The following is a 26369-nucleotide window of genomic DNA, read 5'->3' as shown; positions in this document are numbered from 1 at the left end:
GCTTTTATCCATCTCTCACCTTCATCCTCTTTTCCTCCTCCTCCTCCCCCCTCCATCACTTTCTGCTCACTCTCACCCTAACCCATCACCACCGCCTTCTCCCTCCTCTGGTTGTCGTTTCCTCCCTCCTCTCCTCTCCTTTCTCCTCCCCTCCACCTCTCTCCTCTTTCTTTCCTTCTTCCCCCGACCCACCCACCACCCACCTCCTCCTCTTCCTCCCCCCCACAGCACACATGCAGGCCAAGAAGCGGTACCTGCTCGTGTCTGTGGGGGCCGGTCTTCTCTTCCTCGTCTACCTGTGGGGTCTGCAAATCGGGGAGTTCCAGCAGCAGCAGCAGCCGTACCAGTATCGCCAGTTACCCCAGTACCCGCAGTACCCCCAGTACCATCATCATCAGCAGGAGTACCAGTACTTCCACCAGAGTCAGGACGTGTACCAGCCCCAGCCCCAGCCGCTGCCCCAGAGGAGCCCGTCCAGACCGCCCCGACACTGGCCCGAGCTGACCGAGCTGCTGGAGCCGTACCTGGAGGGGGGAGAGCAGGAGGTAGACCGCACCCACGTAATGGAAAAGCTGCAATGGAAAACACTGTATCTCGCTTTATTTAGTTTAGTTGTTTATAGCAGAGATGGTGCTGGAGAGTACTCGACTCCAGTGCTTGAGTAAGAGTACAAATACTACTGGTCAAAATTTACTCCGTTACAAGTAAAAGTAGCTCAGTCGACATGTTATTCGAGTAAGAGTAAAAAAGTACTTGCTTTTAAAGGTACTTAAAGCAGAAGTAAGCGATCCGGTCGTTTTGGCTAATGCTGCGTTCCAGGCAGGCTTTTGAAACCGTAAGTTACAGCTTCAAGTCACAACTTACGACTTTGTAGCGTTCCAGGCAACCCACTCGTGTTTTTCCGACCTGTTTTACCGGTGAAAGTCACTATAACGGCCACTCGTAACTTCCGACCCGTGAACTCGTACCAGATCGAACTGGTACGACTTCACAGGTTGGAAAAACACGAGTTACGAGTTTCCTTGAATGCACCATAACAGTCCTCGTCCCTACGTCACCACATTCAGGCGCATCCCTTGGCTGCACACACAGCCCTTCATGCCGTTCTCTCTCCTCATTGGATAAAAATTGTAGGATACGATAAATGTTTTCTCCTCGGCTCAGAGCAGAGCAGAGGGACTGACAGACCCGTGTTTCGGTCCAAACACTCTATGTAAGTGATTGCTGTCGGAAGATATAACTATTTAAGACTTATATTAACACAAAAATATCGCTTACTTCTGCTTCAAGTATCCAAAAGTACATGCTTTTAAATTTACTTTAAGTAAGAGTAAGAGTAAATTTCTTATTTTTCACATCAATGAATTACTATATTTTTTTCTAAATGAATTTAAGGACCTTTTAACTCTTGTTTCTGAGAATGAACTCTTTGAAACCAGCTGCACTGATGTGCTGCTTTTAGGGGTTAGGGTTTCCTTCTTTGACAAACACAGCTTGTGTCCAATAGGATTTTAGAAAGAAAAAAAAAAGAGCAGACCTGAAAGTAACGAGTACTTTTCAGCCTTCCTAGAAATGAACTCGAGTAAAAGTAAAAATATTTGTCTTGGAAATGTATTCAAGTAAGAGTAATAAGTACCAAAGAAATATAATACTGAAGTAAAGTACAAATCCTCTGGATATGTACTTAAGTACAGTACTTAAGTAAATTTACTCCGTTACTGTCCACCACTGTTATTTAGTTCCACGTCTACAGCCAAATATTAGTCATCAAATACAACAGTCGTCCTCTTATATGAAATTATCAGATGAGCAACTATACGGTTTCAGATTATAGACGAGCCGAAGTAAATAAATCCTCCCGTTTTTTAAAGTGGTTTTAAAGATGAATCATCGTGCATTTGTAGCTCGATTCAAAGCTCTGGGCCAGTGGTCACAAGATGATTCATTAGATGATTAAAGAGATTGGAGATAAGAGAATTTTTTTTTGTTTTTTTCACTTTTCTCTGGTATGTGCTGGTTTTTTTCAGTGGTTTTTTTTACCTTTTCAGGCCTCAGAATATGAAAAATAAGAATCGCTGGTTGAGCCGCGCACAGCTTTTGAACAAAGTGTGCAGATAGAAAAATAAGGAAAGGGACGATGAAACATTGAAATATGATCCAGGTAGTTCGTGTGTGAGAGACAGCTCCGTGATGTTACACACTGTGAGGAAGTGATTTACAACTCTGACAAGTCATCAGAGCCACAATCACTTTTTATCTGTGGTTGCGTCAATCGTGCAAAGTCTGGGGAGAGTTTGATTGGCCACCGCAGCTTCCTGCCAGATTACATTGTGTTGCAGTGAAAGTTGAGACAGTTTCAACTCTCTTGAGAAAAACCCTGTATATATATATTTTTTTTTTCTATAAATATATATATTTTATTTTTTATTTTTTTGCTGAAGCCCTTGTCGGCAACCCCACTGTGCCTCAGTGAGTTTGTTCCTGCAGTGCTGTCTGGTTTGTTGATAGTCAGTGCACATAGACTGGGAACATGGGGAGAGAGGGATATGTGATGCAACAAAGGTGCCCCCACCCCCCACCACCACCACTCGTCCAGGTGTTGCAGTCAACTCTTGTGCATCTTAAACCATGAAACCCAACGTGGAGCTACAATCTAAACAAGTCTTCACCTTCAGTAGTTGAGTGCGTCTGTTTTAGGGAAATCAAGTGCAATCGTCGTTTTGCGTGGCGGTTGGTTATCAGAGTTGCTGTAGGTCAGTGATGCAACACCCCCCCAAGTCAGTGTTTACCTGTAAAAGTGCACTGAAGTAACCTCACCATTCAGAAATGCAGTTAAGATTCATCAGTAGAAGACGGCAGTGGACTCAGTCATTCATCTTTTGCATAAAGTTTTGAAATTAATCTGTACTGCATATATAAAATAAACTTTCTCTTATTTCTCATTTGTTTATTCAAGACTTGAAGATCATTGCAGTTTGCCTCATTTGCAGTGATGCAGAGATTAATAGAAACACAGAGCTAGAATTCAGTAGAAGACAATAGTCGGTTAAGATGGAGACAACGAAGCGCAGTAGTATCAGAGAAGGACTTTGGTAGTATCCAGTAGGAGGCTGTTTGGTCAGGAACAGAACAGGAGCCAAGGCAACTCTTTCCTGGTATAAGAGTTAAAAAGCCTTTATTTAGGCAATTAGTTCATATTGACCATTGAAAAACACCGACATGTTTCGGCCGTGCTTCATCAGTTAAAGGGATAGTTCAACATTTTGGCAAATTGGCCCATTGCCATAATCCCTATAGTCATAGCAGTAGGTTCGTTACCTTTAATTGTCGGTGCAAGCTATTTTTAGAACGGCGGAGCAGAGCCGCTAGCTGCTCAGAGCTACGCTCTTGGTTTCCCTCATCAAATTCATCAAATACACAATCCAGCAACTCCAAAACGCTCTGGTGGACAAGTTGTGACCTGCACATTCACCACGCTATGAGATAATAACAGAACGTTACGAGATGGAGTTGTTTTAGAGGTAAATTCATGCAAAACCGCTGATGCGCGTTGCCTTCAGGGACAGTTTTTCATCAAGCAGTCTCTGTATTTACCTCTAAAACAACTCTGTCTCGTAACGTTGTGTTATTATCTCATAGCGTGGTGAATGTGCAGGTCACAACTTGTCCACCAGAGCGTTGTGGAGTTGTTGGATTGTGTATTTGATGAGTTTGATGAGGGAAACCAAGAAATCCCATGAGCCTCCGTAGCGTAGCTCTGAGCAGCTCGTGGCTCTGCTCCGCTGTTTTAGAAATAGCTTGCACCGACAATTAAAGGTAATGAACCTACTGCTATGACTATAGGGATTATGGCAATGGGCCAATTTGCCAAAATGTTGAACTATCCCTGTAAGGTGGTTTGAGGTCATTGTGTTGTTGTTGTGCAGGGTTAGCGAGTGTTTGAATGTAGAGTGACAGATTTAGTTTAGTTGTGTTGTGTTTGGTGGTAACTTGTGTGTCTTGTGTCTTCTTCCCAGGAGGACACGCCTCAGCTCCACCACCAGCACACATCCCCTCGCGAGCGCCGGGCGATCCGCGACAACATCTACAAGAACAAGCGCTGCCGCATGGAAACCTGCTTCGACTTTGCCCGCTGCCAGTCCGGCTTCGGCGTCTACATCTACCCTCCGCAGAGAGGGGACGAGATCTCCGAGACCTACCAGAAGATCCTGTCGGCCATCGAGGAGTCGCGCTTCCACACCACGGACCCGTCCAGGGCCTGTCTGTTCGTCCTGGCCGTGGACACGCTGGACCGGGACCAGCTCTCCGCTCAGTACGTCCAGAACGTGAGGTCGCGCATCCAGAGCTTGCCGACTTGGAGCGATGGCAGGAACCACCTCATCTTCAACCTGTACTCGGGCACGTGGCCGGACTACACGGAGGACCTGGGCTTCGAGGTGGGCCAGGCCATGTTGGCCAAGGCCAGCGCCGACGTGGTCAACTTCAGACCCAACTTCGACGTCTCCATCCCCCTGTTCTCCAAGGAGCACCCGCTGAGAGGAGGGGGCATCGGTTACCTGACGCTCAACGATTCGCCGCCGTCCAGGAAGTACCTGCTGGTTTTCAAAGGGAAGCGCTACCTGACCGGCATCGGCTCCGAGACCAGGAACGCTCTTTATCACATCCACAACGCGGAAGATATAATCCTGCTGACCACGTGTAAACACGGCAAAGACTGGGAGAAACACAAGGACTCCCGCTGCGACAGAGACAATGAAGAATACTCAAAGTAAGACACTTTTTTTTAATAATATCTCTTCACTCTGCTGCTTAAAGGAATAGTTCATAAAAAAATGAAATTCAGTCATTAGTGACTCACCCTCATGCTGATGAATACTCTGGAGTAGTTTTTTATTCCTCAAAGTGCATCTGGAGACCCGGGAGGCCGGTTCGTAGTCCAATGAAAACTTTATATGAGAAAAATAGCGCCTGACACAAAAACGTCCATAAAACTACACAAAAAACCATGTAATATTCATCCATACTGCTCGTCCACTGCAATCCAAGTGTCCTGAAGGGATATAGTCCAGAGTTTACTTGAAACAACGTCATTTAGGACATTTTTACAGCCTAAACAGTCTGCGATGTGGAGGAATATTTCAAGGTTTTTGTGTAATTTTATGGACGTTTTTGTGTCGGGCACTATTTTTCTCATATAAAGTTTTCATTGGACTACGAACCGGCCTCCCGGGTCTCCAGATGCACTTACACGGAGTATTCATCAGCATGAGGGTGAGTCACTAATGACTGAATTTAATTTTTTGGTGAACTATTCCTTTAACACTATTCCTTTTCCATCACTGGTGCTTCTGAGCGGCTTGTTGCTGGTTTGTTCTGGGGCAGAGAGCCGTCGCTGTGTTAGTTGTCTCATTATCGGCTCTTTATTGCTGTTGGTTATTTCAACTGTGTGTCATTATGGCTGTTCACAAGTGCGTCGTGTTTTGCGTTGCAACCTGTTACAAACATTTTTTGGGGGGGGTTTGTAGCGTTGGGGAGTGAAGCTGCTGCTGCGTTATGAGGCGCCTGGTTTTGGTGTTTGAGTGAAAAACAGGTTTGATGCTTTCATGTTCATATCTCGCAATTGTCAGGGGAGTTGAGCTTCACTGTTGCTGTGCTCCCGAGACAAAATGCTCCAAACATGCAAGTGTGTGTGTGTGTGTGTGTGTGTGTGTGTGTGTTGTTGTTATTATGAGTATATATGTGTGTGTGTGTGTGTGTGAGAGAGAGGGGAGCAGAGGCATCGACAGTCGGGAGGAGGGAAAGTTTTGTCAGCTCAGCAGTTGGTTGAGAGAAAAGTGATCTGAGTCGAGAAGAGTTCACCTTTTGAAATGTGCGGCGGGGGCTGACAGCTGAAAGAAGGGCAACCGCTGCATGAGGAATGAAACGTGGAACAACAACAATCTCAACTTCTTTTTTTACTTTTTTTCCTCAACATGTTGCACCCCCCACCCCTCCCTCCCTCCCTCCCTCCCTCCCTCCACCTCCTCAAGTGTCATCTGTTGCATATTTTAGGGCTGAGAAATAGCAGAGGCCCAAAGGGAAACAGAAAGGACAAAGTGAGGAGGAAAAACCCAAAAGCTGCGGCTGAACCTGAACACCTCAAAGTTTTTTTTTTTTTTACCGAGCAGTTAAAAAGTATCTGCATACAGTTGCAGTCTGCAAATATTAGGACAGTGACACATTTTTCATTTTCTGCAGCGAGCACATTATAAGTGAAGCGAAACAATGACTGTGAGGTTAAACTGCTGACTTTCAGCTTTAACAGTTTAACTGAGGGAGTTCTTCTCAGCCGTGAACGGTGAAGCACTCCTCCTCTCCAGTTTCAGGCGCAGGTGCAACTCAAACATAGAGAGAGTAGACAAGCTTTTATTAGGGCAGAAGAATAAAATGTTGACTGTGCTGACTTCATTAGGTGGATGCACACAGGCCTGATGGAGTTACAGTAAAGATCCCAGGTTTCTGAGGGGAAAACTGGTTTATGCAACAGAAGGAGCTGATCAGGAGTCAAATTTGTGCGATTACATTATAACCATTACTGACAGGTATAGCTGTTATTATTTTTAAGTAATATAACTGACAATATTTGGTATATACGACTGTCAAAGGTCTCCTCCTTGGCTCCTCCAACCCTGAGCTTAGTTTTGTAGGGTTTCTTTCTATAATAAATCAGGTCTTGACCTTATGATAATGCATCTCATGAATTGTCCAGCGGATCAATATCTATCTTTAAACTCACTTCACCTTGATTGAGATCTCAGATGCGATGTGTCAGGTCCTCGGAGGACGTCTGCCGATTCCCAGAAAGCTCTAAACTCTGGACTGTAAACATAAACATTACTCCACACTGTCAATCAGCTAAAACTCACCTCACCTCAGCTGCTTCCACCGCTCTGATTAGTCTCTGCAGAGTCGACCCCCTGCTGACTACAGTCTGATAGATTCACACGTGTCATCTTGTCATTACGGTTAGAAAAGATTATATATTTTCTGTAATATCAGCAGCTATGCTCTTGTTTCACGACTGTGATATAAAACTAAATGGTTTTAATGTGGTAAACTCATCTTGTGTGAGAAGATGTGGACGTAAGAGCTGAAGAGTTGAAGCTAAGACACAGGCCGAATTCCGATTCTCCCCTTAGCCCTAGCCCTTGGCCCTAACCCTTCGTTTTGCGCGTTCACGTGAAGTGGTAGGGGTGTCCCAATTCTGGTTCAGACGAGGGTTAGGGGGAAGGGGTAGGGCTATCTCGCCCTCGAAACGGAGATTTTTCAGGGGCACACTACGGACCGAGGGCTATGGCAAGTTTCCCAGAATGCATCTTGCGGCAACCGGCAGCTGATTTATTTCTCACTGTAGCGCTGTTATTAGCTACGTCATTTTGTTAAGTTTTAATATTTTTTCATGCGAGAAAGTAGCTGTTTAGATCCCAATGGGCGGTCGGTTTATCCACATGAGGCTGTTTAGACGTTTGCTCCGATGTTTTTCGGAGAAGTGAAGCTCCACGGTGGAGTCTCCACCTGTGGAGCAGATCAACGGCTCGTCACGGAGACACCACCCCGTCCGGAGAGCTCGTCAGCCGGCCAACCTCCCGACCTCGTCCCGGTAGAAAAGACGGCCGCTAATTAACTTACCCGCAGGGTTTTAAAGGTTTACCGCCGCGTAGTTACATTATTTTTAGGAGATAAACGCTCGTCTCATTGATGAAATGTAACAATTGTCGCATTAATTTGTTTGAATTAAAAGTGAAGCTTCATGTGTTTTGGACACAGGAGCAGCACTGCCTGGGGGCTCTGTAGCCTATACAGAAATCACCACATTTACATCAATAAATAAATGTTTTACAATGAACCGATCATTCTTCATTAAATTTTATTTTATTTTATTAAGTTAACGTGGTTCTGAATAGAGGATTTGTGGCAAAAGCTCGTCACGTCTGCTTATGTGAAAGCCAGCAGAGACGACTGATGACGCGTGTGATTGTTGAAGTGGTGTCCCAATTCGTAGGGGTTGACTTTCAACCCTACTCCTTGTAGCTCCGTTTCAAGGGCAAGGGTAAGGGCTAGGGGTAGGGGTAGGGATGAAAAATTGAATCGGAATTGGGCCACAGTCATCGTTTGATTTAAAATATTGTATACAAAGCCAACGCAGCAAAAAACTTGTCATTATCCTCCTTCTGTGTCTAGGTGTGACTGGGCTAATGCCATCACCACCGCTGCATAATCTCATATCTCTGCTGCTGCACGTGCTAATACCAAGGTACATCTCAACATACAGCGCCCCTGGGCAGATTTATATGGTCAGTTGTTGCCTGTGCTCTGAAATCATCCCCACTTTTTGCATTAGTTGCATAAAGATGGGGACACACTTAATGATCTTTTTGATGGATTTTACCCACGATTCACAGTCTGGAACTAGGCATGTACCGATGTACCGAATTGTGACAATATGCGACAATATATATATCTTCTGACAATATGCCACATAACAGATAAACATCAGCCACTGCAATCATGTCAGTAAATGAGGCAAATATCAGCCAATACCGAGCCAATGCATGGGTGCAACCAGTCAGCACTAGTTAGGGGCAGCCTACCCGTGAACTCGTTACAGGGGTTTCCTGGAACGCACCATTAGCAGGTGGTTAGCTGCTGTATGTTGTTGGCAGGAGGTTGATAAAGCGAGTTGCAAGTTAAAGGGGAACTATCCCTGGTAAGTCTGGTCACTTTTTAGCAGTTTTTTGCAGGGTTAGAAGGCAGTAGGGCTGTCACTTTTTATTCGACATTCGAATATTCGTTCGAATGTGGGGGGAAAAGTTCGTATTCGAGCAGTAATGACCTGCTCGATATGCAGGCTGCAGCAAAGATACTCTATTTACCGTCTTTGGAACGAATTACGGGTCATTCAATAATCTTTCGAACCTCATTTTTCTAAAAACTGACAGCCCTAGAAGGCAGAGAGCCTCCGTTCTCTCTGTAACAAGTCATTTAACCATCACAATTACTACGAAACAGTTTAATAAAATAAGAATATAAATTTAATAAAGGTAAAAATCTTGCATAGTTCCTCTTTAATTCATCTAACTGTATCTGTTGAAATCACTACACATCTACTGTACACGCCTCTTCACAAGAGTTTGGTGCGTTCAGTCGACTTCCAGTTGGTTTGACAAATCTTGTAGTCTGTGATCCGTCATCTGGCACAGTCGTTAAATGTGTGATCCTCAGTCGTCATCTGCTGAAGCCAGTCGGTCCGCGTGTACTCCAAGTCTTTTCTAAATCGGCAACGACTCCCCAGCTTTAGGTGCAGAGAGAGAGAGAGGGTTGTGTGACTATTAAAGTGAGTCTGATCACAGTGAAGCAGAAACAACACTGTAGGTTTTGTGTTCCTCTGACTGTACATCAACAGGATGTTTATGTCTTTTCATTCATAACTCACTTTGGGTAACACTGGAGGTTTTTTTTCTGAGCTTTAACGGAGAGAAGTAAAACCAAATGGTTTTAGTTTCAGTGCGGTTACGTAATTCCTGTAAAAAGGTGTTATTTGTAGAACTGCCCCCAAAAAAAGAAGAAAAAAAAGCAAATCCACCGGTGCACGCTGCCTGCTGCATAAAACACAACGGGTGAAAGGGCTTAAGAGGCTCCTTTACTAAATAAATAGTGCATTAGTCCATTGTCTGTCTCAGTCTCTGGCGTTTGTCTGATATCCAATACTGAAATCAAAGAGCTCATTGTGGCAGTGGAACTGAGTTTAACTCTCAGCAGGGCTTTGATTCCTCATTTCTGCCTCACGCTCTCTCATCCCCATTTGTCACTGAATTGAATCAGTTTGCTTAAACAACTTGTTTTTCGAGGGACTTTGAAGGTGGCACATTTTCGGGAAAAAAAATAATGATTCGATCAGCTGTTTAGAGGAGTAGTAATGGTTTGATATCAGACTTACGGGGAAGTATACGTAGGAGACAAAACCAGAAGAGAGACTTCCAACGCTGGATTTTTTTTTAGCGAAGGGTCCAGTGATTAGGTGATGTGAGAGATTTATTTCCTCCAGACAGTTTCATCTTGTGAGTCATTAAAGAAGCACAGACTGAAGTACAAAGCAATAAATACCACGGTTAACAAATGAATCGGATAAATCCAGTAAACAGAAACCATTCCTCACTGTTTCGCTGCAGTTACTGCAAAAGAGTTCAAGAGGCAAAAGCAACGGTTTTGGTGAGAATGTGAATTCTGCCGGGCCAGAAAAAGGCCTGACTGCATGTCAGCATGGAGCTAACCCAGTTACTCCAGTTGTGTTTTAAGCTGTTGTATCTACATGTTGTGTAAATACTGCAGTAATCCAGCTTTCAGGGATGTGTGTGTCCATGTGTGTGTCTGTTGATGGTCAGGATAAGGCCTCCGAAATGTAGACTGGTTTTTGCAGATTAAAGGGACATCGAGGAGTTTTGGAAAGCGACGCGTTTTCACACTACTTTTCCCACGAGCCTCTGCGTGCACGGTGAAATTCTTGGACCGGCACAAGACGGATGAAAGCGAAAAAAATGTTTTCAAATCAAGAAAGTCAAGAATGAAAGTCGGAGGTTCGAAGACGGTCAGATACCGTCGTAATTCTAACGAGCGTCCGGGCAGCGTCCGCGAAACCGAAAGTAGGAGATGCTGGGCGAGCCGACCACTAAATAATAATATCAAAGTAACTATGAAGACAAAACGATATATTTATCGAAAATGGAGCCATTAACAAGTGGGTAACGTAGATTCATCCACATTAATATGAGACTCTTTTATAACCAAAAAAACCCCTCTTTGTTGTCCCTTTAAATCATATGAAATCTGTGGTGCATGCGTGAGGAAATGTAATTTATTAGTTTCTCTTTCTAATTAGTGTTCTAAATAATAATTTGCATAACCTCTGGGATGTTTATATGAGTGTGTGTGTGTGTCACCGTGGTTCTTGCAGGATAATCAGATACTAGACGACTGTGTTTTGTCTCAGAGCTCAGGAGGAGGAAGAAGAAGGAGAAGATGAAGAAGATGAAGATGTGTTCGCACAGCGGTGTCAAAGCAAACTCAGAAATGTGTCAGTGTGTGTCATCTTCACTTGTGTTGAACATCAGTGGGAGTTTAACACAACGCTGTTTGTGTCGTTGTGTCTTCAGGGGTCCCCGAGCCACACCGCAGGTCTCAAGGTCAGCTGTAGGACGCTCTGCAGCTGCATCCGATTTAAACAAGTTTAGGGGGCAAACATCGTGAAAAACAATCTGCTATCTGACTGAAGGAATGAGTCGGTTTCATGGATAAACTTCGCTATCTCTTGAATCTTGGAGGTTTTGGGGGCAGAGAGAGAAAGAAAGAGAAAGAAAGAGACAGAGAGTGTCGCCGTTTTCTCTTCGCAGCCGCCTGTTCTGGTGTTTTACACTCGGCACATCGATACAGACATCACCCGGCGCAGTCGAGAGGGATCTGCAGCCCGCTGCGAGGCTCCCTGATGGGAACAGAAACCAACAAGGATCTGGGAGCCTCGGGGTGGTCGATAATTGCCCTCCAATTGAATTAAGCTGTGAATGAAGGGGGATAGATAGAAATCTCACCTCCCACTGAGCGGCGCTGGATTGAAGTGTTTTACTGTACATAGATAACAGCTGGCTAAACCAATTAGAGCCTCGCCTTGCGCAGACGTGTCTCCCCGAAGAATGTTTGATATCAGAGGGCTGGGGGGTGAGGAGGGGTGGGAGGGGGGTGAATTTATAGAGTGGGGCAGATAAAATGCTTAATTCAGATCGCTGTCACGTCTTTCAAGGCGGCTTTCATGGTCCAAAGAGACGAAGGGGAGAAGGAGGAAAGAAAGAAGAGCGTGGATGATGGTCAGATGTGATGAGAGGTGTACAGCGAAATCCATAAACATCTCCCTTTTAATCTGACAGGCAGAGATTTGACTGTATTTAACAAAAGGCAAGCGACTAGCGATTTAAACACTTCTTTTATCAAGGCGGTTGAAAAAAAAGGAAATGAAATAGATTTGCTATGTTGAAGGAAGAAGAGCAGAGAGCAGAGAGCAGCCGTCGCTCTGCAGCTGAAATAGCAACAAAGAGAAAAAAAAAGTGTTGGAGAAGATTAGACATCACTCAGGCCGCTGTCGTCTCACTGTGACGATTGGACAGTAACACACTGCAGCCATGATGCCGGTGTGTGAGTCACGCTACAGACTGGAGAGTGTGTGTGTGTGTGTGTGTGTGTGTGTGTGTCGGTCGTCGTCCACCTGCTGTGAAAGCACCTGCAGCAGACGGCAGGGTGTGATCTGCAGGACGCAGTGACATCACACACAGGATGGTTTCTTTTTGTTTTGTTTTCTGCTTCCTCAGCTTCAACTTCTGGTTAGTTTTAGTTTAGTTTAGTTTATTTCGGCCTTGACAACTGACACCTCATTTTACATTAGAAATTAGAACGCAAATAAATATAGGCAGCAGCTTCAAGGTCTTTAAAGACAACAAAAAGAGAAAAAAAAAGAACAAGAAACAAAACTGACATTTAGACCGTAAAGGTGTGGGCTGAAGCTCACCACTAGTTTATCAGGTCTCATCACTGTGAAAGACAAACTCGTTTTTGACCATCCTATGAATTCTGGGTAAATTCAGACGTTTTTTTTTTTCTTTCGAAAATAAAATAACAAACTGTTGAGGAACTAGCCTCATAATGTAAGCAAAACACAAATAATCAGCCATGTTCTCTTGGTTTGGCTGGTTTGGCCCGGCTTAGCCTGGGGGTTAGGTTACTGTCTACTGTTTATGAATTTGAAATAAGTCCTTGTTTATTTTAATTTATTTTTTGTTTTTCATGCATTTCCAGACGACTCCGTGAGGAAAATGAAATGCCACCCCCGACGATTTGATCTTTCTAACTATTTCTCTTTCCTCTTCCAGCAGCAGTGACGTGAGGTTGAGCTCTGTGGTTTTGTTTTGGCTCTGGTTTGGTCTCCTCCACCAACGTCACCTGCACCGATGGCTGCAGAGAGGAGTTATGTCACAGAGTCTGTCCTGGATGTTACACATGTAGAAGGATTTGCACAGATTTCAGCTAAGTTACTAGCCTGGCTAACACCAGACCTCATCTCAATGTAGACTGAGAATCGGTCTGGGACCCACCCGTTAATTTTTTCATATTTGAGGCCAGAGCTGTTTATTGGGCGCTACGAATGTCTATTAAATGCGTCTGTACGTAGCTTATAGCCACTCGTATCAATCATATCCGATGATGTACAGCGACAGAAATCTGCTTAGGAAAAAAAAAAATACTTACGGTCTTAACTACTTAAAGGAGCATTATCGCAAATACAGCAGTAATAGCATAAAATAAGCTGACATATGCAAAAGATGGGTCGGGGGGAGCCATAAGTAAATTTACAAAAAAAATCGCCAACAGTATAGTGTCCGTGGGGCAAATGCAGCATTTGTCTTTGTTATGATCCAAGCCGGCCCGGCGCTTGCTGCGTTAAAATGCACTCGGAACTCGCAAATCCGACCTCCGAACCGGACAAATATGCAACAGTAAGTAATGTAGCAGTGTTAGGGTGCTCACAGTCACTGAATCGCTGGTAGAACACTTTGTCTCCACGTCCCTGTGTCTTTCTTCAGCTGTCCTCTCAGCGTTATTAAGGAGGAGGACGTTTCAGTTGTTGTTGTTGTCGTTGTTGTGGTTGTGCGCGACGTAGAGCTGCTGCTTCCACTAGCGAGTTTTCTTTTTCCCGCGATTGCACGTTCATTCGGCCTGGTGAGGGAGGAGGAGGGGGGGCGGGGGGGGACTAAACGAGGCTGCTCTCTCTCTCTGACAGCTGCCCACTTGTTTATATCTGATAAGCTCCGCCTGGCTCCATCTAGTGGCCGAATTTTGCGATAATACTCCTTTAAAACAGAAGTAAGCGATATTTTTGTGTTAATATAAGTCTTAAATAGTTATATCTTCCGACAGCAATCACTTACATGGAGTGTTTGGACCGAAACACGGGTCTGTCAGTCACTCTGCTCTGCTCTGAGCCGAGGAGAAAACGTTTCTTGTATCCTACAATTTTTATCCAATGAGGAGAGAGAACGGCATGAAGGGCTGTGTGTGCAGCCAAGGGATGCGCCTGAATGTGGTGACGTAGGGACGAGGACCAATAGATCCATGACGAGGGCGGGGGCTGCTAACTCCGTCGGCTGACAAGAAGTTATGGTGCGTTCAAGGCAGCCCGTAACTCGTGTTTTTCCAACCTGTGAAGTTGTACCAGTTCGATCTGGTGTGAGTTCACGGGTCGGAAGTTACGAGTGGCCGTTATAGTGACTTTCACAGGCAACAGGTCGGAGAAACACGAGTGGGTTGCCTGGAACGCTACAAAGTCGTAAGTTGTGGCTTGAAGCTGTAACTTACGGTTTCAAAAGCCTGCCTGGAACGCAGCATTAGCCAAAACGACCGGATCGCTTACTTCTGCTTTAAAACACGTTTCTGCCGCCATGTTGGATCGACAAGCTATCAACAAAGTAGCTTTGGTGTGTTGTCGTCGTGATTGGCTCCCTCGTTGAGGGAAAAATTGGGTCCATGGTTTCCAGGCTGACTTGCAGAGCAAATAAAATCGCGTGCAAGGCATCATGGGTAAACCCAGGCTACTAAGTTACGTATGTTAAAGAGGAATCGGATCACCAGAGGCTCTGTGGTTGTGTTTTAGGAAACTTAGGAACTTCTAGCCAATCAGGAAAGAGAGTTCCCAATGGCTGTGGTACAATCATGCCCTGTTTTATCGTTTACCTTCATGATAAGTGAGTGTGGGCTACTTCCTGTTAATGTTGTGATACTTGTTTTCAGTGAAACTCTTCGACAGCTGGTCGTGGTCGAAACTTCTGTGGATTCAGTTTTTCTTGGGACTGGACTCTTGTTCTTGTGATCTCATTGTTTCTTTCTATGTATATTGATTTATCTCTTGAATGGTAAATGCACTCTAGTTGTTCAGAGCCTCTCAAGTCCGATCGATCACTTTGTAGAAGATATTTTACAGCGAGTCATTTTCAGCCATTCATAAAGAGCTTTGCTTCTTCACTTACTGAGCTTCTACCACACACACACACACACACACACACACACACACACACACACACACACACACACACACACACACACACACACACACACACACACACACACACACACAGTCAGATGGAAATATAGAGCTCAGTATCTCCTTCAGCACACAGATTGGAGGAGCCAGGGATCAAACCACCGCGTCTCTGATTAGTGGACGACCAGCTCTAACTCTTGCAGCTTCCTGTTCTTAAAAAACATGATATAAAGAAGAAGAGTTTTACATTAAAAGCTTTGTATTTATAATACAACAGATATTTTTAAATCCTCCATAAATTGCTCCGATACAACAACATTAACAGCAGATGAGTTACAGCAGCTCAGGAATCTTGGCGGCTGCCGTTTTGCGTTGCATTGAATGGCCCTCGCTATCTAACAGGCGTGATAGACACTGGATTTTATTTATTTTTAAAGCTCTCAATGGCCTTTTACCATCCTATATTAACTCTTTAGTATCTTTTAACGCAAGCCTCTAACACGGTCAAAGGACTGGCTCACACTGCAGGTTTGGAAAGTCCAGTTTTTCTTACTGTTGCACCTGCAACCTGGAACAATCTGCAAAACCATCTGAAACTTACCTCACTTTTATCATTAGGACAATTTAAATCCATAACTGCATCTTATTTTACCTCCAACTGCTCCTGTTTTTAGCTAGACTTCTCTGTTTTCGATTTATCTTTGTCACTTTACTTTTTGGTATTTCGTATTTCGCATATGCTTGTATGCCTCAAACGTTTTGTGTTGTGTCTTGTCCGCGGATATGCTTGTATGTCTCAAGCATTTTGTGTTTTGTCTCGGCTATATTGCAAATGAGGTTGCTCCTCAATATGTTTCCGAGTTTAAATAAAGGTTTAAATAAAAAAACTAAAAATTGTGTGATTTGCACATGCAATAAAATTAAACTGGAACACACACTTTACACACCGTGCAGACGTCAAGGTCTGCAGCTTCTCTGGCGCGGTGGTGTGTGTGTGTGTGGCACTGCTGGGAAATAGGACACTGGTGTATCGTGACACACTGAGGTGCGTCGGTGCTGCCAGTGTGTGTGTGTGTGTGTGTTGCCCTTTTATTGCATTAACAGGACATGATGTATAATACAAACACGAGCCTCTCAGAGTGTAAAACATCCATCCATCACCCGTCTCTCTGAGTGGAACTTTGTCATTATTCAACATAATTGTTTCCATCACTGACTGTTTGATGATGAGCACGACGTAAAAGACGGCGGATGAATTAGTGATAACGTGCTCTTTCCGCTCAACGTTTTCCTTTTTCTTTTCTTTTTTTTTCCTGGTTTGATGCGTCCCAGTGCGGCATAAAAACCCTCAGATGGAAACACAGCTGCTGTCACATCTGTGGATGTTTGGCAGCTGCAGGATTCAATATGTATGACGGGAGGAAAGGGTCTGACTGTATTAATTTAAATGTCAGCTGTGGTCATATGGGGGCCGGGCTGGATGGGGGTGTGTGTGTGTGTGTGTGTGTAGGAGAGTAAGTGCAGTGTGTGTGTGTGTGTGTGTGTGTGTGTGTGTGTTTCTTTTTTTAGTTATTTCATCCCAGCCTTGTTGTGAGATGTTCTATTAAAGTACATCAAAAGTCAATGTCCTCTTTCCTTGTTGGTGCTTATCTCCCTCACTCCCCAAAACCCCCTCACTTCACCTTCATCTCCTTTCATTCCTCTCCTCTTCCTCCTCCTCTTTCCATCTTCTCTCCTTCTCTGCTCCCTATCTCTCCTCGTCCTCTTTCTTCTCCCCCTCTCTCCTCTCCTCTCCTCTCCTCTCCTCTCCTCTCCTCTCCTCTCCTCTCCTCTCCTCTCCTCTCCTCTCCTCTCCCCTCCCCTCCTCTCCTCTCCTCTCCTCTCCTCTCCTCTCCTCTCCTCTCCTCTCCTCTCCTCCCCTCCCCTCCTCTCCTCCCGCCCACCGAGCTAAACTAAACCGTGGAAAAGGTTTTACTGCTGTCTCCGTGCATCTTTGATGCAAGTCATGATGAAGAGCACCACGAGGAATAATAACACAGTCTGCCAGTTTCAGAGAGCCAGATTCAGGACTTTTAAAGAACTTTGATGTGTGACCGATTTAAGAACCTAATTAGAGAAACAAAAAGCAGGCTAAAGCAGCCTGTTTGTAAGGAGAAGGAGTTTAACTCCTCACACTTTCTTGTCTTCATGAATATATATACCAAGTACTGCATTAACCTTATACAGTATGTCTATATATTTGAATAGAGCTGTGAAATCCTATATATCTGCACCTTAATGTCACTTTTTCCTAGAGGGGGTGAGTTAAATAAACCAAAGTTATACAGTTTTAATTTTAAGGTGCATCACACAAGCAATTCCTCCTTAAAACTTAGGGCTGGCTCTTTTTGCACAGTGAATGAAATAGTTGAACATTATCTATGATGCATCTTCACGCATCTGAGAGTTTCTGTATCTGTGCTGATGCACAGAGTCCATCTGATTGGCTCTTGGCTCCGTCTGTGTAGCAGCTTAGCTTCAGCTCCACCTGCACTGCAGCTTCTCCTCTGGTGGATGTTTCCAGTGTGGCCTCTGTTCATTCCACTATATTGTGTAATACCATGATAGCAACCTATTTGGTCTAATATCACTGTAAACTTGTTTCCACGGTACTGACATCTACATCAGTACATCTACATCACCATCATGTTAAATTAGATTGTTACGTTTTTTTTCCTCTCTTTTTTTTGAGTCAGATTGATTACATCATCACTGAGTTCACTTCTCTCGTCCAATCATCTCCTGAATAGTTAAAGCAGATATCAGTGGAATGTTTTTGTTAATATAAGTCCTAAATAGTCCTATTTTCCGTCAGCAATCACTTACATGAAGTATTTCAGCCTAAACACGAGTCTCTCCGTCACTCTGCTCTGCTGTAACCCGAGGAGAAAATTTTCCTTGTGGGATACAAGTGTTATCCAATGAGGAGAGAGAACGGCATGAAGGGCTGTGTGTGCAGCCAAGGGATGCGCGTGAATGTGGTGACGTAGCACGAGGACCAATTGATGCCTGACAAGGGCGGGGGCTGCTAACTCATGGTGCGTTCAAAGAAACTCGTACTTTGTGTTTTTCCTTCCTGTGAAGTCATACCAGTTCGATCTGGTACGAGTTCACGGGTCGGAAGTTACGAGTGGCCGTTATAGGGAACTTTCACAGACAACAGGATGGTAAAAACACGAGCTACGGGTTACCTGGAACGCTACCAAGTCGTAGTTGTGACTTGAAGCTGTAACTTACGGTTTCAAAAGCCTGCCTTGAACGCAGCATTAGCCGAAACGGCCGTGAAGCTGATATCTGCTTTAATTTAACATTTTTCTTTCCACACATTTCTTCTCCTCCACCGGAGCTGCAAATGTATTTAAACAAAAAGTAATAAGAGATTAGTATAAATCATTATAAATAACAATAATTATGGGCTATATACACAGATGAATAGTAATAATAATACTCTGACAAACATTTGTTATTGCCCCATTATTTAAGACAATAAGAGTTGAACTCACACAGAAGAAAGTGAAAAGAAGAACTGCTTGGTCATGTTCATGTTCATGTTCACGTGTCTCCAGCTGAGTTTTCATGTCAAAAGTCACAGGTTGATTCTTTTATTTCTTATTTTTTTTACATTACTTTTCATTCCCACTCCTTCGCCTGGTGTTTGTTGTTTGACATTGGGCTTAGTGTAGCTCTGCGCTCGACTGAGCACATTGTCTACTTTTTTATATTTTTTTGGTGGATTAATATTAAGGAAATGTCTGACGAGCTGAAAGTCGCTGCCACCCTCATTATCATGCATAAGTTTCTAGATAAAGGGAGTGATGGTGATACAGGACATGCTTTGTGTTTTTAATCAGCAGACCAGGTGGCAGCAGAAACTTTAGAGTTGATGCAGATTCATAAAACATGACTTCTGAGCATCTTTTCTCTCTCTCTCGCTCTGTGTGTGTGTGTGTGTGTGTCTGGTCTCAGCACCTGCAGCTTTCTCAGACAGCAGCAGAACTCATCAATACATCGAAGGTTTCTGCCAAGGCTGGTTGGAGGGGTAAAAAAAGAAGCTGGTATTGATCAGGTTTGACTCGACCACTGTGGCCAATCAGCAGATGAATAGAGGATAATGGCCGTTGTCGGTGTGTGAGAGCCAAACATAGATTGTTGGCATTTAGGGGGCCGACGTGGGGCCTTGGCATTAATTTTAGCTGACCCTTCTGTCAGGCCTAATGGGAGGAAGACGTCCCATCAGTCACAGCCAACATCGGAAAACTGATCGAATTAACTTTTTGTCTCTGCTCTCTGGCCGCGGAAAACAAGACGCTCAGTTTGACACCAGATGCTGTGAAGCTGCTCACGTCTCTGTTGTATGAATAAAGTTAAGTTAAAGTTGTAATGATGGTTTGCTCAGAGCAGTGGGTTGAGACTCGGATAATCCATCAATTTATATTATCTTTAATATTAAAATCTAAATTGCCTGTTGTGTTGGGGGGGAAAAAAACTGCAGCCGAAACAAAAGCTGTTTCTTTATTTAAACAGTTGTCACTTTCTAAAACTAACTCTTTATTTTAAATTTATTTAGTTAAACACTTATGAAGGAAGAAGGAAAAAACAAGAAGGGAATATGTTTTTACTCTTTCTCCTAATTTTATTCTTCTCTGCTCTGAAATTGTTCTGGTAAAAAGTGATTTGTCAAAATTGCCCTAAATGGAAGAGAGAAAAAAGAAAAGGAAAGAAAAATAACTCCGACTGAAAGTCCACAAATTCATTTCTCATCACAAGGTTTTTATCAGTCAGGAATTCAGTTTGCATAAAAAATAATTTGCAACAGCGAATATGTTTTTAAAAATGTTTTAAAACTTCCTTCGAATATAATGAAAAGCTTTTATGAACCAAAATGATCATTTAGAACATTAAAGTGACAATAGTGCTCCCACTATATGAACTGGTTGGAGCTACAACTTTGTTAACTTCTTCACGGTCGCGTTCAGGCGCCTGTAGCTCTCGTTTCATGTTGAGAAAAGATCACGGTCTCACACTTTAATACAGAAAGACTCACTTAGAGCCCGAGACGTTGCCGAACCAAAGGGCTTTTGTTGGGTGAACGTAGCACAGGTTGGATGTTTACATTCACACTCAAGACTCATTTGACAGATGCTTTTATCCAAAGAGAGGGACGTCACTTAAGCCTCAGTGCAGGAGGAGACCTTGGTGTAAGTAGAAAGTAATACATCCATTCAGTACGAGCGAAGAGGAGCAGAGTGAGTGTTAGAGATGATCTGAGAGGAGACGAGTCTTCAACAGATGGTTGAAGATACGACTCTCCTATCTTGAACCACTGAACATGATCCAAGCAGCATCTAGTTTCCTGTTAAAGGTTTATTTTCAGAAAACAAGACATCATTTCTAAGAGCTGCATTAAAGAGGAACTGTATGTAGGACCTTTTTTTCACACTTTGACATTTGCGGCTGCTAAAAAAGTAAACTTTACAACAGAAAACACATTGAATTTCAATATATGGTTTTTATGTCGACTGGTAGTATTGAAGTATTGGTCTGTGATCCAGGAAATAGAAGGACATCACTTAAGGGATAGTTCAACATTTTGGTAAATTGGCCCATTGCCATAATCCCTATAGTCATAGCAGTAGGTTCGTTACCTTTAATTGTCGGTGCAAGCTGGTTTTAGAACGGCGGAGCAGAGCCGTGAGCTGCTCAGAGCTACACTACGGAGGCTCATGGGATTTCTTGGTTTCCCTCATCAAACTCATCAAATACGCAATCCAACAACTCCAAAACGTTAGAAATTGTTTTCAAGGTCAATTCATGCAAAACCAGCTTCGTTAAAAACAAACTCACATGGCCGGGAGGAGGGTTTTGTAAAACAGCAGAAAAGCGACCGGACTTGCATAGTTCCCCTTTAACAGATGAGGCAGGCTGTGTTGCCATGGGGCTGGAGATGTTCAAACTTTAAGGCGCTATAGGATTTGGAAAATGACGAGTTCCCTGAACACACCTCTCACCTCCAGGCTTACTTTATAATTTCATTTCAGTTGTATTCCATTCATGGTTACTTCACATGATTGCACATATTTACATGATGTACACATAATCACCATAAATTAAATGGAGCAGGATGAAGAAAAACTTGTATCTGCCACTTTCTATAGCTATAATTGCATTGCCTTAGTATCAACACCAATATTATGCACTAGATCACTGCTCACCTTTTGCACCTTTTCTCCCAAACGGATAATGAAGTGCCCGACAAACGGCAGCAACAGCAGCACAGACCGGAAGAGAAGGGAAATCTATCTGAAGGAACGTCGTCGTCGTCGGCCTCCTCCCTCCCTCAGCAGGAGCACATCACTCTCTCTCCCTGAAAATGAGGCGGGAACACAATTCAACTCAATCGTTTCCCTCCTTCTTCTTCTCCTCCTCTGCCTCTGTCTCATTTCCACCTCTCTGCTCACCTCACTCTCATTCCTTTGTTGTCTCTCTTCCTCCGTCTCCTCCGTCCATTTGTTAGTCAGGAGCCGATGATCAGTTGAGTTGAAGTAAAGTGTGTGTGTGTGTGTGTGTGTGAGAGGGGCGGTGGGGTCGTTCGGGGACGTTTCACCATCCGTCCTCGCCGGGAGCGACAGTGAGGACGGGATTAGAGAGGCGGTAAAATAGTGGGGAAACGCGGCGATGGCAGGATGGATTGAGGTGTGAATCCATCACGTTTTACGCAAAAACCGCTCTTTAGTTCCTGCAACAAAGAGAAAAGAAAGAGAGAGAGAAACAGCCAAGTGTTGTTCCTGGATGACTTTTCATTTGCTACATGTCAACGTGTGTGTTTGTCTCAGAGAAACACTTAAAAAAAGAAAAAGAAAAGCAGGCCTACATGTTTACAGTCATTGACAAACACACATATTGAAACAGAAATCTGCACCTCTTTGTCTTTTCAACTTCTTAAAGGACACATAAAGACTTTTGTAGACAATTTTAGTCTTTAACCCTGTAAAGCCTGAACCATTAAATAATTGTCAGAAAATAAAAATAAAAGTTGAAATTGGACCCTTTATCGGACCTTATGGAAAATAAAAATATATAATTCCCCCCCAAAAATTGCATATCAGATTTGCATAGAAAATTACTTTACACACCTGCTGTATCTATTTTGATACACACATTTTCAACACGGTTCTACTATAAAATAAGTTTTTCTTACCTTAAAGGGATAGTTAAACATTTTGGCAAATTGGCCCATTGCCATATTCCCTATAGTTTTAGGAGTAGGTTCGTTACCTTTAATTGTCGGTGCAAGCTATTTTTAGAACGGCGGAGCAGAGCTGTGAGCTGCTCAGAGCTAAGCTACGAAGGCTCATGGGATTTCTTGGTTCCCTCATCAAACTCATCAAATACACAATCTAACAACTCCAAAATGCTCTTGGTTCTAAAAATAGCTCGCACCGACAATTAAAGGTAACGAACCTCCTTCTAGGGATTATGGCAATGGGCCAATTTGCCAAAATGTTGAACTATCCCTTTAACTTTTTCAAAATTGGCAAAAATATCCATGAGAAAACACATTTGGGTCACTGACTGACAGCAGCCATATTGGATGTCCCAAGTGAAGGACTGCTGATACATAAATAACTGCACCCTGGTGGATTATCTGATCATTGCATGTATCTGATTGTATACATTAGGTTCTTCAGGAATAAAAAAAATCACAGTGAGGATGTAGAGGTCTCAGAAACTCATGTATTTTCATATGACAGCACAACTATTATACTGCAGAGGAAAAAACTGGACTGTTCTGTGCAATATAAGAGAGAGAGAGGTTACTGTACCACTTACTAAAAGTACCATTTACAGTGAGTGTTCACAAGTTGTAACTAATGGCTTTATTAATGGTTAATAAATCATCTTGTGATGTTTTATGGATCGTTGATGAGAACATTTCCCGGGTCATCGGACAGTTTGACCATTCAGTTCCAGAAAAGTGCTGCAGACAACGTGAACCCCCTCCTCAGATCCATTTATTAACAGTTTAATTTATTATGATTCATGACTGTGGAGTTCATACAGTAGCTGCTCAGAGAATAAGACACAGAGAGATACTGATCGTGGACCTGTATCAGCTGCTGCATTATAAATATACATGATGAATCAGTTTGGCTTTGAAGGAAAATTATGAATTCAGTTGTGTACTGAAGTATCGAATGCCTTTATTGTCATTGCATGTGAGATAAAACGAAGTTTAGTGTCTTTCATCATACGAGAACTGCACATGCACACACAACACAGAATAGATGAAACGGATTAAAAGTGACATTGTGCTTGTTACTGCATTGAGGATTTCAGTTCAGTTCAGGGAGTTCAGATGGCTGTTGGGTAAAAGCTGTAAAAGGATAAAATGAAGTGATGGCATTTTATATCCAAAAACGTCAACGGTCAGTTTCATTGTGACAGAATAACGTTGTGTAAAAACACCTCTGGCCTTCAGACTTGATTGTGACCGCACGTCCTACAAATGCACTGTTTTCATCCATATAAGATTCATACAAGAGATGTGTTAGTAATTCATATTTGTACTATAAATACTAGCTGTCACACTATAGTTTTATCAGTGTGTGTGTGTGTGTGTGTGTGTGTGTAATCTGTGTGTGTAGAGTTGAGCTCTGGTCTGTGGTGCAGGAAACAGAAAGTGTCGTTCGGTGGCTGAGGAGTTGGCAGATAAACGGCTGCGATTAAAGCAGATTAAAGTTTTATGTTGTGTGAAAAAGTGGAAGAGAAACAACACGGGCGGCTCTTGTTGAGATGATTACTGTGTGTGTGTGTGTGTGTGTGTGTGTGTGTGTGTGTGTGTGTGTGTGTGTAACAGTGTTTAGTTTTTATCAGACCAGAGACAAATGTCAGTTATGGACTTTTTTGTTTCCACTGCAGCTGCTGCAGTGAAGGTCGAGGTTCGATGTTCAGGTCATCGTTAAGGTCGGAGGAGGAGGAGGAGGAGGAGGACAGTCCAGAATCAATGCAAATCAATTAAATGTCTGTACAAGTGTGTGTTTGTGTGTGTGTGTAAGTGTGTGTGTGTGTGTGTTATTGTAGAGCAGAGCGACACAAGACAAACACACACATCAGCTCTCTGGATCACGGGTCAAACTGTGAACTGAGTCGTCTGTAAAACTGTGTACAACTGTGTGAGTTCACTTTACACACTGTCTGACACCTTGTGAACTACAACCTGAACCTGTGTGTAGTTTTCAGCTCAGACACACACACATGTAAACACACACTTAGGTTGCAGCTCTGCAGATGTGACCAGTGGCAGCTGAGGATTTCTTTTATCAGCTCTGTTCATTCTACTTTTGCCCTCAAATCCACCAAACTGTGTTGTGCTGAAGTGGCCACAAGCTGCAGAGGTTGTACTCAGTCGACCTTTGACCCTTCTGCAAAGGATGATGTTACAATACCCCAAGGTTCAGTTAAAAAAAATCACATTTCTAATATTATTTTTGTACAAATTCACTCCGGTATTTGGTCACTAAGTTGTATTCTTATGGATATTTTAATTGATTTTCAGTTTGGTGTCTGCTGCTTCACAAGATTTAAAGATGATTCTGATGAATATTACAGAGCTTCTTGTTTTACATGAAGAATTCATTTTTCTTGGGACAACAGTAACTTAGTTTACTAATGATACTTTAACAGTGCAGAAGTCACCTACCTTCACAACTAAGAACCGATGCAAATCCTCAACCAGAATAATAGGAATTCTATCACCAACTTTTTTTTCTATATTATTTTATTTCTGTGTGTGTTGGATCTGTTTATACAACACACTGCATCAGTAGACACTGACGATGATGTTACATCCATGAGAAACATCTTATTAGGAAACAATTAAAAAGGAACAATATAAGTTTATGATCCCATCAACAAATCTGCTGCTTTGTGCATTATCCATAAACCTTATTAGTCTGAACCTACAGCTGAGTCTTGACCGTCAATGAATCCCAGACAAAATGTCTCCACAACTATAGGAAGACAAGTACACACACTCACACAACCACACACACACACCTTATGGCCCAGTGGGATCTTCTTAATTAAAAAACCGTAGCTTGTAAACCAGGAGAGTCTCAGCGTCACGATGGGAGTTTAGCAGCTCAACGCCTCATGCAGCTGTTTCTTGTTAAACCTGACAAACACACACACACACACACACACACACACACACACACACACACACACACACACACACACACACACACACACACACACACACACACAAATACAATGTATGTTTAAACACACACACACACACACACTTACACACACACTTACACACACACACACACACACACACACACATATGCACAGAGCAGCTCGTGCTGGAGGGAGGAGGCGACTACTTAATAGTTTCAGTATCGCCGCCATAAGCTCTTCTCACTCCATAACCCTGTCAGCAGGGATTTACAGCTCATTGGCTCTCATTATGAAAATGTGATATTACACTTGAAGCCCTGTGGCTATTCCTGGCCTGTGGACTTGTGCAGCGTCATGGTTTAGAGACGCAGCCTCCTCATCCTGCACGTCCACTCACATTATAATACAGTTTTACCATGGCTTGTGTTTGGAAACTTCACATCAACACACACACACACGGCACTAATAATATCATTAAACTGTATATGATACTTATTATGTTATTATACTGTAGGATGGACACAGGTGTGTGAGCTTCATGATGATTGAAACAGAGCTGTGTGTTTAATAAAGTCCTGGTGGTTCAGTGCACCCAGATGGACAGCGGAGAAGTGGATTATGATGTTAGTGAATTGAGAAAGTCTCTGTAGACGTGTTGATGCTGTAACTTCATATAAAGATGGAGTCCATTATAACCACATGAAGCTGAGCTGCTGCTGCTGCTGCTGCTGCTGCAGAGCTGGGCCCTCTAACCATTAAATTATCTACAGGAATCATTTTCCAAAAAGAAAAAAAGAATTATTTCAGTTACATAAAAGCTTTTTTTTCCTTTTCTTAATTGTCCTTGAAATATTGGTCAGGAACATCCTGACCCCCAACACAGAAATAAATAAGTTCATTCACAAAAAGACAGATTGTCCAGTCAGCGTTAGTATGCAAAAAAAGAAAAGAGAAGAGGAAAATAAAGTCTTTGAACAAGTATTAAAAAAAAAACAAATGATGATGAAGCTGGAACAAGTGCAGTGGGGGAGGA

The 26369-nt window shown here is 43.1% G+C and overlaps 1 protein-coding gene across 3 annotated transcripts in view; it reads left to right on the top strand.

Annotated features, from left to right (window-relative positions):
* Positions 1 to 224: 224 nt before the first annotated feature.
* Positions 225 to 26369, top strand: part of LOC311007906 (exostosin-1) — a gene marked incomplete at both ends in the record, with an annotated part of 283911 nt that continues 257766 nt past the window's right edge. Inside the window, 3 exons of one of the 3 annotated variants that reach the window (XM_084001313.1) lie at positions 225 to 403; positions 479 to 545; positions 4017 to 4768. In XM_084001313.1, the coding sequence (XP_083857439.1) occupies positions 234 to 403; positions 479 to 545; positions 4017 to 4768 (989 nt within the window). Of the gene's footprint in view, positions 546 to 4016; positions 4769 to 26369 lie in introns of all 3 variants that reach the window. The other 2 variants (XM_084001312.1, XM_084001311.1) reach the window with 2 other exon arrangements.

The sequence above is a fragment of the Trachurus trachurus genome, assembly GCF_905171665.1.
Source record: "Trachurus trachurus genome assembly, chromosome: 24".
Lineage (NCBI taxonomy): Eukaryota > Metazoa > Chordata > Actinopteri > Carangiformes > Carangidae > Trachurus > Trachurus trachurus.
This window is presented reverse-complemented; position numbering and strand designations above follow the sequence as displayed.